Source organism: Pongo pygmaeus, chromosome 21, assembly GCF_028885625.2.
Source record: "Pongo pygmaeus isolate AG05252 chromosome 21, NHGRI_mPonPyg2-v2.0_pri, whole genome shotgun sequence".
NCBI classification, from domain to species: Eukaryota; Metazoa; Chordata; class Mammalia; order Primates; family Hominidae; genus Pongo; species Pongo pygmaeus.
The window spans coordinates 7,714,916-7,728,673 of NC_072394.2; the positions used below are offsets into that span (position 1 = coordinate 7,714,916).

Consider the following 13,758-nt stretch of genomic DNA (forward strand, 5'->3'; position numbering starts at 1 on the left):
TCGGAAGTGGGAATGAATGTAACTAATGAAGGAGGGTGAGGAGGACATGAACCTACCGCAAAGCAGAGGATCTCAATTCCCAAGAGCTCTTTCCAAATCACCTTCATGAGGAAGGAAGACATAGCGAAGACACCTGCCTAAGTGGGATTCTGAGCTGTGCCATTATTCTAAAGAGAAGGCACCTGATCCTTTAAAGACCCCACTGCTAATGCAGAGGCCTGTCATCAGCCCATTAGCTTTTCTGCAGGACACTTTGAGAGTCCCAGGCCATGAGACACTGTAGGTGGGCTGATGGAGGGTCTCTGCAATCCAACTGAGCACCTGCAGATGCCAGCTCTGAGGCCCTCACCACTGCAGCATTAGATTACTGGAGCTTCTTAGCACTTTCAGCAAGCTTACTTGGAACCTTATATTTGGCCTCAGGAGTCAGGCATATAGGTGAAAAATGACTCCTACCACTGAAGACCAGCATTCTGGAGTGGCTCAGCATTCCAAAGAGTGTTACACAAAATACACAAAATTCCAGTAGTTTTCTGTTGCCAAAGGCATAACCAGAGTTTATCTGGTCCTAATATTCTGGTTTAATTTCCCACAAGCCTCTACTCAAACTGTCCTTTGCTGTCCTCCAAACATGCTGCCTCCATTCGTTTTTACTGTGTAACAAAGCACTCCCAAATTTGGTGTCTAAAAACACCACCATTTATTTAGCTTACAATTCTGTCCATCAACAATGTGGGCTGGGCTCAGCTGAGGAGTTCCTTTGGTCTCATCTGGGCTTACTTCTGTACAACAGTCCATTGTTGAGTCAGTAGGACACTGCTTGGCCTGGGGTAGCTTCAGCTGGAATGGTCCTTCTCTATTCCACATGGCTATCATCCTCCAGCAAGCTAGCTCAGGCTTATTCACATAGCAGCTGGAGAGAGTTCTGAGAGGACAAAAGCACTCAAGGCATTTTGAGGCATAGACCCAGAACCACCACACCATCACCTCTGCCATATACTACTGAACAAAGAAAATCACAAGGCCAGCCCAGATTAATCCGCCTTTTGATGGAAGGAGCTGCAAAGTTGGATTGCAAAGATGCATGGGTACAGACAATGAGAGAATTACAGCTATTTTTTTGTAAACACTCTACTATACATGCCTTCTGCTTTCTTGCTTCTGTTCCTTTGTTCAACTTCTCTCTTCTGCCACCCTCCCTCCAAGTTTTCTTTTCCTCCTTAATTATCTTCATTCTTCAAGGCTTAATCATATCTCCTCATTGGAATCTTCTCTATCTACTTTAGCTAGAAGGACCCTCTCTCTTTCCTCTGCATCTTGCAGCCCTGTTGCATGTCCTAGTCTGCATGGACTGTGACTTATTCTACCATGCTTGTTCATGGGCACAATCATATGTAATATTCTCAAGGGCAAGGACCACATCCTGTATTCTTTAGGCACTGAACACAAAGTCAGTGCTCACACATAGTAGGTACTCAACAAATGCTTCAGGAATCATTTTTTCTTCACACATCTGGTTTTGTCTTAAAGTTCCACTCCAAACCTGCAGCATCCTGCTTGGTGTAGATTCTAGGTTTTTGAGGGAGAGACTATGAAGGAAATACAAAAAATAAATAGTTTGATGAAAACCATTGAAAGTTGGACCCCATTCATCTTTTGAGCATGAGATCAAATGTCTTTTGCTATGAGGATGGGGATGAGACTAGATGTAATTCCCACCACCAGTGTTGAGATTTATTTGCCTTCTTTTTGGGTTTCCCCTCTTTATTTAAGGACCTCGTGGATTATTTACGGGTTCACTCGCATAGTGCTGTTTATGCTTCATCCATGAGCCCACCGATAGCAGAGCAAATCATCAGATCACTAAAACTTATCATGGGACTGGATGGGACCACTCAAGGTAAGAGGATCTGCAGAGAGCACAGCTCCTGGACCTCTCTGTCTCCCTTCTGCCTCATTAATCTCCCTGCTTCTCAAATACACACCTTCATCTTATAGAATCCTATTTGTAAATCAAGCCATGTGATAAATGCACAAAAACTGCTGTTAGCACACCACACAAAAACCCTTTGTTAAAGCAAAGAAAACTTTCTAATTTACCTCATTGTGAACAGCAAATTTAGATAATTTTGTGTGATCAATTATGTTGAAATGAAGCAAATATTCTGTGTGTGCGCGTGTGCATGCACATGTTTGCCTGTGCTTGCTTGGGGCTGTCATTTGTGTTTCCCTAAGACCAAAGTAGCCAATTTAATATCCGATTTTTCAATCCTTTTATTTTTTATAGCCAGAGGTTGTGCAGTGGAAGGCCACCACTGGCCATGAGGATATATAGACAAAACACACACAATAACCTTCCAGCCATTTCTTTGCCAGTGGGACCAGAGCTAAACTGTGCTAGTTTGCTCAACCCAAATTAATCCTCTTTTTGAAAAATCGTTTCATAAAAGCCTCTTGGAACTCTCTCTCCATCTTGCAGAGATGGTTTATAGAGATTCTACCGCATTTCACACATCAGAGGGGATACAGTGCTGAATAAGGCAGTTCTTGCTGCCAGGCAAACTGGTGAGCACATTTAAGGAAGTAGCAATTTATCCTGGCCACTGGACTGTAGTATCCATGTGCTTCACCCCACCTCCCAGCTGACCTGAAGTCCTACATTGTTTAATGCAAACCTTCAAGCCTACTATTTCAATAGAAGTATGGGGCACTCCATCGGTTTTCAATATTATTAAAGCAGTAGAATATTCACACACAAATTTTACCAGAAGCCTACTGTATAAAACAGATAAGAACAAGGCTGATCTAGTTAAAGTAGTGTCTTCACTTACCCCCATACTGATACCCCCTGGGGCCCTTCTACTGAGCCCTAGTGCTCCCCAAGACACTTGTTTGAAAGACAGGACTTTTTCTTTTTCACTAAAGCAGGGTAAAGGCCTGCAGGAGGATATTTTTTCCTCCGTATGAAATGCAGTGATTGGCTGATCTCTAGGATCCCTTCCAGGCTTGCCTTTTCGGTGTTATGACTCTGCATCTTGTTGATTGGTCTTTGTGAAAAGAAAATGACAGTCCAGTCTAGGAAGCCCTTATGTTATGAGACTGAAGGTAGCTGCCTGGATCTGTTCCTGTGATACTATTCACTCATGTGTGGCCTTAGACAAGTGACTTATCTATTCAACCCTGAGCAAGTTACTCAACTTCTCTGTACTTCAATTCATCCAGTTATGAAGTGAGAAAATAATATTTATGAGCCAAGGTTTTTGTGAGAAGTAGGTAAATTAATCTGTATAAAATATTTAACTTTGTGTCTGGAGACAAGTATTAGTAAGCATTATATAATTGCTTGCTACTGTTATTTGCTGTTGTTTCTGAGGTGATCAACAAGTATTTGAACCATTTCTCAGAGATGCTATAGGAAGCATCCTTATGACAGAAGTGAAGTAGGACTAGATGTCCTCTAAGATCCTGGATTAGTCAGGATAAGGGAGGTTTTGCCACCATAAGAAATAAACCCTGTAGATCTCAGTGGCTTAACAGAACCAAGGTATTTCTTGTTTGCATCACATCTAATACCAATCAGTCAACTCTCTACACAGTGCTTGTCCTTGAAGACAGTGATTCAGGCTGCTTTCACCTTAAGGGTTCATCATCTCAACACATGGCCCCCATGGTTACCAAGGTAAAAAGAAAGGGAGGGTCAGCCTAGAGGTGACTCTTTTCACCTTGCTTACAATCTATTGGCTAAAACTAGTCATATGGCCACACCCCTGAAAAGAGGTGGGGATAAATTAAGGGATACAGACATTGGATAAACAGGTACCTTTTATTTTGGAGGGGGAGGAGGTTCTTTTTTGTTTTTTGGGTTTTTTTAAATTTGAGACAGAGTCTTGCTCTGTTGCCCAGGCTGAAAGACAGTGATGTGATCTCGGCTCAATACAACCTCCACCTCCCAGACTCAAGCGATTCTCCTGCCTTAGCCTCCTGAGTAGTCGGGACTACAGGCGTGCACCAACAGGCGTGCACCACCATGCCCAGCTAATTTTTTTTTTTTTTTTTTGAGATAGAGTTTTGCTCTTGTCACCCAGGCTGGAGTACAATGTTGCGATCTCAGCTCACTGCAACTTCCGCCTCCTGGGTTCAAGCAATTCTCCTGCCTCAGCCTCCCAAGTAGCTGGGACTACAGGTGTCCCCTACCATGCCTGGCTATTTTTGTATTTTTAGTAGAGATGGGATCTCGCCAGGTTGGTCTCAAACTCCCAACCTCAGGTGATCTGCCCGCCTCGGCCTCCCAAAGCGCTGGGATTACAGGCACGAGCCACCATACCTGGCCAATTTTTGTATTTTTAGTCGAGACGTGGTTTCACCACATTGGCCATGCTAGTCAGGAACTCCTGGCCTCAAGTGATCTGCCCACCCCAGCCTCCCAAAGTGCTGGGATTACAGGCATGAGCCACTGTGCCTGTCCTAAACAGGTATCTTTTAACCTTTTAACATTGAAGCCAGATAGAGTGGCATCTTTTCCTCCACAAGCTTTCTGCTGTATGAAAAACTGTTCTGGAACTACCAGCTTCCCACAAAGCTATATTAATTCTCTTCTTAAACTTCAAGTGTTTCTTAATGGAAAATCAATTATTTGAGATTTAAGCAAAAATGCAAGTTAAGTGAATTGTCTCAGAATGACTAGAATTATTCTTTGGTCCTGTTTTAAAGACAAGTGACTAGGAAAAAGTTATTCTAGAAATTAGCTTGTGTCTCAACAAAAATTTTCACTCATTTTCGGGGTCCTTTGGTGTATATGTCATCCGAATCAGTTGCTTTACATGTATGCAGCTTTGCAATCATGTCCTTCCCTTCTCCGGACTGGTTCATCACAGACAGAACTTGCTCTGTTGATCTGATCACAGTGGAAGATCTGCAGAAAGATTACATTAAAGACATGAGCATTTGCTCCTCAGTAATCATCTGCCATCAATTTTTCTTCCCCTGAGGTAGTAGATATTTCCCTTGCTTCTCTCTCTTAGCCTTATACCTAAAGAATTCTTTGGTTATTTTTTTAACCTCACTTTTAAAGCTTCTCACTTTACTCCTCTTGTCATCTTAAGAGAAAAAAAAAACAGAGAATGCTATGTGTATGGTCTGGTTTTTTAGAGACAAAATAGGAGAATGAGGGAGAAATATAGGACAGTTTATTTTCAAAGAAACAAACAAAGGAAAGTAGAAGAAAAAGAAAAGTGACAGAATTATCAGCCAAGTTTCAGGTAGTTCTGCCTGACACATCTTTTGAAGCATTCAAAGGCACACAGTGAATGATCACACTGGCCTTATTTGCAACAATGGCTGCTTTAAATCAAATGAGCAGGACAGGTTAGGAATATTGCATTAGCTCACCCCTTTCTGCAGAGATAGACTCACTCTCAGGGTAAAGTTGCCCAGAGCTCAAAGGATGCACTGTTTCATGCAAGAGCTGCCTTACAGGATCTGAGAAAGAGGAGCCGGGCTCTGAGCCTTCATCTTCAGCCCACTCCACTGCAACTGTGATTGGAGCCTTTCAAGGCTTTGTTTCAGGTTGAGTTTGGGGAGCAGTTGGCCAGATCTGTTCCTTGATGAATGTCTTCACTTTAATCTGCAATGCAAAGCCATACGCTTCAAAGAAAGGCAAGCTACAGGAATAAGGTCAGTGTTCCTTTGATGCCAAGGTTCAAAGATGAAATAGCAGTCCCAGTGAAATGACAATGTTTATGCACAAACAGCCACCTTCACTCTACAGCCAGGCTGCTTGTGGAGTTAATGCACACAGGCTGAGGGGCTGCAGGCCGTGCATGCATTCCATATGCACCAAGACCCTTTTAATCTCCTGGCCTGTCACTCTGAGCAGTGCAGTGAGCCCAAAAGTGGAGATTTGATTTCTCCATCCTAATGGATGTTGGGTGGTCTTCCAGCCAAGCCAATGTTGTAAGCCCCTTAAGGGCAAGAAATGTGTCTTGAATTATTTTGGTGTTCCTGAGTGTCAAACTCAGTGCTCAGCTTAATAAATATGTCATGACTCAACTTCCATCTTGCCAGCCTGCTCCATTTCAGGTCAATGTTTATGCTAAATAAGATCATGAGGATGTTTATCTCATAGGACTGGGAGCTGGGAATTGGTTCCACACCAGTTGTGGCAGCGGAAGGGATCACTCAGTGATTGAGGTTACTTTTGGAAAGGTCTAGAAAGATCGCAGCTCAGTCGTTTTCTTATCTAGACATAGCACACATAGCCTCAGGAAGGTGAGCTCCAAACCACACCGACTCCCCTAAAGAAAGCATTGTCAAAAATCATCTTATTACTCTTGTTTAAATCTTTGATGTACATTTTTCAAGTAATCAATCAACATTTTTTAAACTCCCAATCTTGATCTTACCTTACTACACCTTCTTTCCCCAACTCTGGGTAAAATTCCATTTCTCAGAGAAGATAGAGGTTGTATGATGTGGCTAATTCACAGAGTGTGCTCTGCAGTGGTGCCCGGCCTGACATCTGTTCCATGAATGGCAAGTCATTTTCCCTCCTTTGGCCTTAGTTCCTTCATTGCAAATTAAGGTTGTCAGAAGAATTAAGTGATGTGATACAGATAAAGAACTTAGCATGATGCTTGATACACACTAAACACTCAATAAAGTCATAGTACTTTCAACACATCTGCTTTATTCCCTTAGTTCTGCAAATTTTCCAATAGCTTTACCCACCCTGGAGTTCTCCCTTTTTCCCCAAACTCACATCTTCCTACTCTATTAGCAACTCCCACACACTCTACTTGACATATATTCAGAATCAGGTCACTTCTCACACAGCCAACACTCTCTCCATCACCTCTCACCTGGATTCCTGGAGTAGCCTCCTGAATATTCTCCCCACTTTTGCTCTTGCCTTTTTATGGCTTGTTCTCCAGGCGGAAGCCAAAATTATCTTTTTTAAAAAGGAGAAGAAAAACTAACTCATACCATGTCACTTCCCCACTGAGAACTTTCCATTGTCTTTTCAGCTTACTCAGCAGAGTCCAGACTGTGGTCTTCACAGCTTCTCAGGATGTGGTCCTCCATATATCCTGCCACCCCTCCCCTTGCTCAGCCCACTACAGGCAGCTGGCATCCTTGCTTTTCCTAAAACACAGACAGCAGCTCCCGCAGAAGGGTCTTTGCACTTGCTGGTCCCTCTAAAACTGCTCTTCTGACCTATCGGCATGGCCCACTCCCTCCCTGCCATCCCCTTTCTGCTGAAAATCTGCCTTATTAGGGAAGTGGCCCTATCCTAAATAGCAAATCCACCTGTCCCTCTAATTCTCCTCACCTTGCTTTAATTTTTTTTTTTTTTTTTTTTTTTTGACATGCAGTCTCACTCTGTCGCCGAGGCTGGAGTGCAGTGGTGGCATCTCGGCTCACTGCAACCTCCACCTCTCGGGCTCAAGTGACTCTTGTGCCTCAGCCTCCTGAGTAGCTGGGACTACAGGTGCCCGCCGCCACGCCCAGCTAATTTTTGTATTTTTAGTAGAGATGGGGTTTCACCATGTTGGCGGGGCTGGTCTTGAGCTCCCGACCTCAAGTAGTCCGCCCGCCTCGGCCTCCCAAAGTACTGAGATTACAGGCATGAGGACCCCACCCAGGCGCTTTAATCTTTATAGCGTTTATGAATACCTGACAAATTGTGTATGTATCTGCTTATTATCTGTTTGCCCTCACTAGAAGGTAAACTCCAGGAGAACAAGCACTTTGTCTATTTTATTTATTACACTGAAAACAGTGTCTGGCAAGTACAGGTTTCCAAAAATATTTATTGAAAGAGTTCTTCTCGCTATCCCTCTTATCTCAGCAAATAAACAGTTCTGATCTCTTTTACATCTCTGTGCTTGACTCTTTCCCTTTCCACCTTCTAAAGATACTAGCCTCTTTTCACAAACTTGCACTTGTTGGTTTCTCTCGTCCTAAAAAGACTTCCCTTGCCCCTTCTTTTTCCAACAGCCACCGAGCCTCAACCCATCCATTCCAGCCGATCTCAAAAGAGTGAGCTATTCTGCTGGCTTCCCATCTACCCTTCTCATGCAGTTTCCAGCACCTGCAGCCTGTCCCCGGCCTGTCCTCTGCCTCCTTGCTCCATGGATCCTGCTTCCCCTAAAGCCACTCCTGTAAGCACACTCTCCTGCTTCTCTGCCAGATTAAACTTGATCTCTCTGCATCATTCTCTCTCTTTGAAAACGGCCTTCAAAGACTGTCTTCGTTGTAGAGATGCTCTTCTCTTCTGGTTTTTCTCTTATTTTTCTATTTGTTCTTCCTCTCTTTTCTGCCAGGCCTCTTTCCCTATCACTATTTGCCCTAATCCCACACTTTGTTCTCTTTATAGTTCCCGCTGCACAAGTACCCTCACCTGTTTCCTTTCCAAAACAGCTTGCGGACCCTCTACCCCCAGAGATTTCTGCATGACATGCTTGCTGCATTCTAACAAGCCCCACGTGCTGCTGCTAGTCCAGGGACCAGTCTTTCAGAATCACTGCTGCATAATGACCCTGTAGTCACTCTTTCCCTCCCATCAGACCCTAATGGCTTGTGGATTTCTTGTAGATAGAAACCATTAAATCTCCATAACAGGTCAGGCATGGTGGCTCACACCTGTAATCCCAGCACTTTGGGAGGCTGTGGTGGGCGGATCACTTGAGGTCAGGAGTTCGAGACCAACCTGGCCAACAGGGCAAAACCCCGTCTCTACTAAAAATACAAAAATTAGCTGGGCATGGTGGCGCAAACCTATAATCCCAGCTACTCCGGAGACTGAGGCAAGAGAATCGCTTGAGCCCAGGAGGCGGAGGCTGCAGTGAGCCGAGATGAGGGGTAGCACCAGAGCTGAGAGGCCAAATAAGAGACTCTGAGCCAGCAAACGAGATATGGGGTTTATTCAGGGGAACTTACATGCAGGGGTGGTCCAGTGATGGTAGGCTGGACAGGAGAACTGCCACCATTTGTAAAAAGCGTATAGTTCATGTAGCATTTTCACGTAACATCCTTTCCCTAACAACCTCCACCTGGCAACCTTTATTCAACTTTTACTCAGCCTTTATTCAAAGGGCCTCAATCCCCTGTGTGACAAGCATCCCACTGGACAAGCTGGGGACTCAGATGTTCCTCATAGGTAAGGAATGAATCTCCAGGTTGGCCACGCTCAAACTGTGAACACACATTCAGGTGTGTCTGCCATACAGGGTCATTCTCAGGAAATGCTTAAGCTATCACTGTCAGGTGTATGTATCATGCACAGGTGTATCTACCATATAACAATCCACACAGTTCCTGACACATCATAGGCCTTCAATACATACTTTCCAGTTGAATTGGAAAGAAATGTGTTAAGTGTCAGTTATGCCATGATGCAGATGCTCACAAAATATCTGTTTAGGGCCGTCTTTTCATCAAAAGAATTGTATCTCTGAATACTTAACATCAGCAATCTGAGTAAATAAACTTGCTCATCAAGGACAACTTCTTCCTTATAATTCTTGTCTGCAGGCATGTCTAGTTTTACTCATTATGCCTATCTGCTTATGATAGAGTCACTGATGTTGGGGAAAGTTCCCCTGCATGTCCCCAGTCATCATTTCATGTATCATGATGATGGGAGTGCCAGGCAGGAGGGAGAGAGTGACTACAAGGTCATCATACAGCAGTGGTTCTCAAGGAGTGGTCCCTGCATCACCAGCAGCAGTGTCACGTGGGGCTTGTTAGAACTGCAACAAAGCATTTCTGAATCAGCTGTTTTAACCATTCCTCCAGGAGATTCTGGTGCAGGCTCAAATTTGATAACCATGTTTCTACATAACAGAAAAGAAACAGATCTGTGCAGTGGGAGAAGTAAAGTGAACAGAGGATGGAATTCTGGCAGATGCAAACAAAGGTAAAGGACCTAGCAAAAAAAAAGGAGGAAGAAGAGCAGGCAGAAGAATAAGAAAAAGCCCAAAAGAGAAAAGCATGAAATGTGTTTGGATCCACTTGTTTAAATCTGTGTTTAAACCAAAACATCAACACTGCCCACTCAGTTACTACTAGCACCTTGCCTGTCCTTCAGTCCCCATGACCACTTTGGCATCAGGAATAGGAAAGAGAGTTTTGCTTATGAAATGCATGTGCCTCACAACAGTCACTCCCTAAGCCTGTGCTTTCACATAATTTTTTGAAGTATGTAAAGTCATTAAGAGCTCATGGTCACAACATTCATTTTATTGTTTGATTTGATAGTGGACATCTGTCAGAGATACTGCCATTTCTCTAATAACCGCTATCCCTTACGATAAATAGGGTAGCATTTATAAAAATTATTTAAATTGTTTGTCTCTTCAGTAGGTAGGATCAATTTGATGAAAGGAAATCCACAATGGGCAACACTGCTAGGTGTTGATTTATCATAGGATGACTCATGACAAAATATTCCATATTCGTAACTCAGAAAGAATGGCCTCTCCTATAATTATGTGGGATCAACTTAACTTGTGCTATAACAATCACCCTCCATTGCTGATCTTCCTCCCATGATCGTTACAATTTTGATGACATGGTGTTGAAATGAAATTGGCATTTTTTTGAAAAAATATGATCTGCTTAACCTGATGCATCTATTGAATATTAGATATTAAGGTTCTTGTTATATTTTCAATTTCATGTCAGGATGAAACAGCAACTATATATCTTATCAAGCACTTACTTTGCCTACTGGCTACTGTGTAGTTTTTAGGTCTACAGGCCCTCTTATCTGAAGATCTAAATGTTTAAATATTTTAGAATTTTTGTGTAACATTAAGTCTTTCAAAATACAACACTTAACCAGAGATAGGAATAGTTGGAACGATTCTAGCTATATGAACAGGCCAGTACTTAAATTTGGATTACTCCATTGACTAGTACATTTCTAATTTCACCAAAATGGCTATAAGAAAAATCATAATGTCTCTGACTTAATCAATTCTCTCTCAGCTATTACCTCAGTGCCAGGCTGGTGGGATAATCACCAACTTTCTGAATCACAAAACTGTATCACATGGATGAAAATGTGATTCATTTATAATCCAGTGGCCAGTAATATCTGAAAGGAAAACAGTAATGGAAATTTACTTACAAGAGAAAAGGTATATAGAATTTCAATTACTAATGTGTAATATCTGATTTCAGTAGAATACACCTGCATCATTGTTAATAACACCTAAACTTAAATGATAAATTTAGGAAAAATGAAATTCTCTATTTTTCTTCAAAGTCACACATGTCCCTCTCTGCCCTTAAACTGAAGGACTTTCTGGGTGGTAAGGCAGGGGAGGGGACAATGTGTCTGGAAGAAAAGGCAGGAGAAAACTAAAGATAAACTTAAGATGAAATAATGACTTGTGTTCTTCCTGGAAAACAATAGCTATTTAAGATCCTCAGAAATAGAGGAATTTGTCCAGGTGTGGTGGCTCACACCTATAATTCCAGCACTTTGGGAGGCCAAGGCAGGTGGATCACCCAAGCTCAGAAATTCAAGACCAGCCTGGGCAACATGGCAAAACCCTGTCTCTACCAAAACATACAAAAAAATTAGATGGAGGTGGTGGCACACACCTGTGGTCCCAGCTACTCGGGAGGGAGAGGTGGGAGGATCACTTGAGCCTAGGAGGCAGAAGTTGCAGTGAGATGAAATCGAACCACTGCACTCCAGCCTGGGCAACAGAGTGACACCTCATCTAAAAACATATATATATATGTAAAAATTATATACATTTATATATAAATAAAAGTTATATATTATATACTTATATAGTATATAAATAAAAGTTATATATATTTTATATAGGGAGAGAGGAATTTGGCGGGAAGAAATAACAATCCAATATTTTCTCTTTTTAATTTTATGTTTTCTCAATATAGTATTCAGGGATTATTGCTGCAAAAAGGTCATAAACAGTTACTCTGTTACTATTATCCTTCTTGAATTATCTTAGACATTATCAATTAAACAGATACTATCCAGATGACTACTTCAATTCTCTACTTTCCATAGGAAGAAAAAGCTTAACAAGCCTATCACAGAATGGAAATCCAGGTTTTGATGAGCTTTTTTAAGAAAGCCAATAAGAGAAGGATGGGGAAATTGAGTCTGCAAATTAGAACTAAGTCCCCCAATCATTGTGCTGGTACAAGTTGTTCCTCTTCAATCTGGGCTTCCTTTACCCTTTAAAAACTAATTGCTATCAGACCAAGACCTGAGGAGGAAATATTCAATAGAAATGCTCCCTAGCAGAGGGCCTCCTCACAATAAATCTTTCTGAGGTTTTAGTTCTTGGATGAATTGGGAAGTACTCAAAGCTTTCCATCTGTAGAGAAGTTGTTGCCTTGGCTGTAGAATTCTTTATTATTATTATTATTATTATTATTATTATACTTTAAGTTTTAGGGTACATGTGTACAATGTGCAGGTTAGTTACATATGTATACATGTGCCATGCTGGTGTGCTGCACCTATTAACTCGTCATTTAGCATTAGGTATATCTCCTAATGCTATCCCTGTCCCCTCCCCCGACCCCACAACAGTCCCCAGAGTGTGATGTTCCCCTTCCTGTGTCCATGTGTTCTCATTGTTCAATTTCCACCTATGAGTGAGAATATGTGGTGTTTGGTTTTTTGTTCTTGCGATAGTTTACTGAGAATGATGATTTCCAATTTCATCCATGTCCCTACAAAGGACATGAACTCATTTTTTATGGCTGCATAGTATTCCATGGTGTATATGTGCCACATTTTGGCTGTAGAATTCTACTTGCACATTACACGCTGCCTTTAGCAGGGTTAGGGAATGAAGGCTTTCAGCTAATGGGATGCTCCTCTTTTCCTTTGGGTTTTGGCCTCTGGGAGAAGGCTCTCCATTCTTGAACTGCAGAAGTGATGGATTTTTTACCCATATTTGGTTAAATCATGGTGTTATAATATATATTATAATATATTTGGCTATATAGTGTTATATTCTATGATGATATTCCCTATTCTAAAATTAAAACTGAGTGTTCTGTTCCTTCATTGTGAAGTCCCTGTTTCTGCTGAGAACATCAGAAAGGCTAAAGATGACAATTTGGTTTCTGTACCCTGGGAAAGAAAGCATATATTCTGTTCGTTGAAGTAGTTCAGATCATGTTTAAAAACACAGATAAGTAAACAGCTGTTGCTGATCAAATTGTTCTTACCCTCACAAACAAAGGAAATCTCTCTACAAAATTAAAGAAAGCAATCCAGGCCTTCCCCGATTTCCCAGAGACTTGCAGACTGGGCAACAGCTAATCCTCTCATATTTCCCTCATATTTGCCCCTTCACCACCCAGACCTTCCTGGCTCCTGACTCCAAACATACGTCCCCCTGAGCTTTCTGCTACTCGAGCTCATCTCCTAGAACAGGTGCAGAGCCAAAACTTGAGACAAAGCAAATGTGGACTCAGAACAGCTTGGGGATTCAGGCTGGAGTGACCCTTCTAGTTCTTGCCACCAACCCAGGGAGACCTTCCCTAAACATCCTTTCTAAAATATTGTCCCCTTTCCTGTGAGTTACTCAGTCCACCCCCACAGTCAGTATCATTTTCTTCATAGCACTTATTACCTCCTTGACTATGAATTTTCTTTCTGGGTTAATATCTGTTTTTGCCAGGAAAATACAAGTGCCATGAGGGCAGAGACACTGTCCCCAAACTGAAGTAGTACATGTTGGCTGAATAAATGACCCA

General features: G+C 42.1%; 1 protein-coding gene across 1 annotated transcript in view; it reads left to right on the forward strand.

Moving 5' to 3' along the window:
- SPTLC3 (serine palmitoyltransferase long chain base subunit 3) overlaps nucleotides 1-13,758 on the forward strand; it is a 226,325-nt gene that overhangs the window by 175,560 nt on the left and 37,007 nt on the right. Inside the window, exon 14 of the mRNA XM_054467406.2 lies at nucleotides 1,774-1,900. Within this exon, the coding sequence (XP_054323381.1) occupies nucleotides 1,774-1,900 (127 nt within the window). The remainder of the gene's footprint in view (nucleotides 1-1,773; nucleotides 1,901-13,758) is intronic.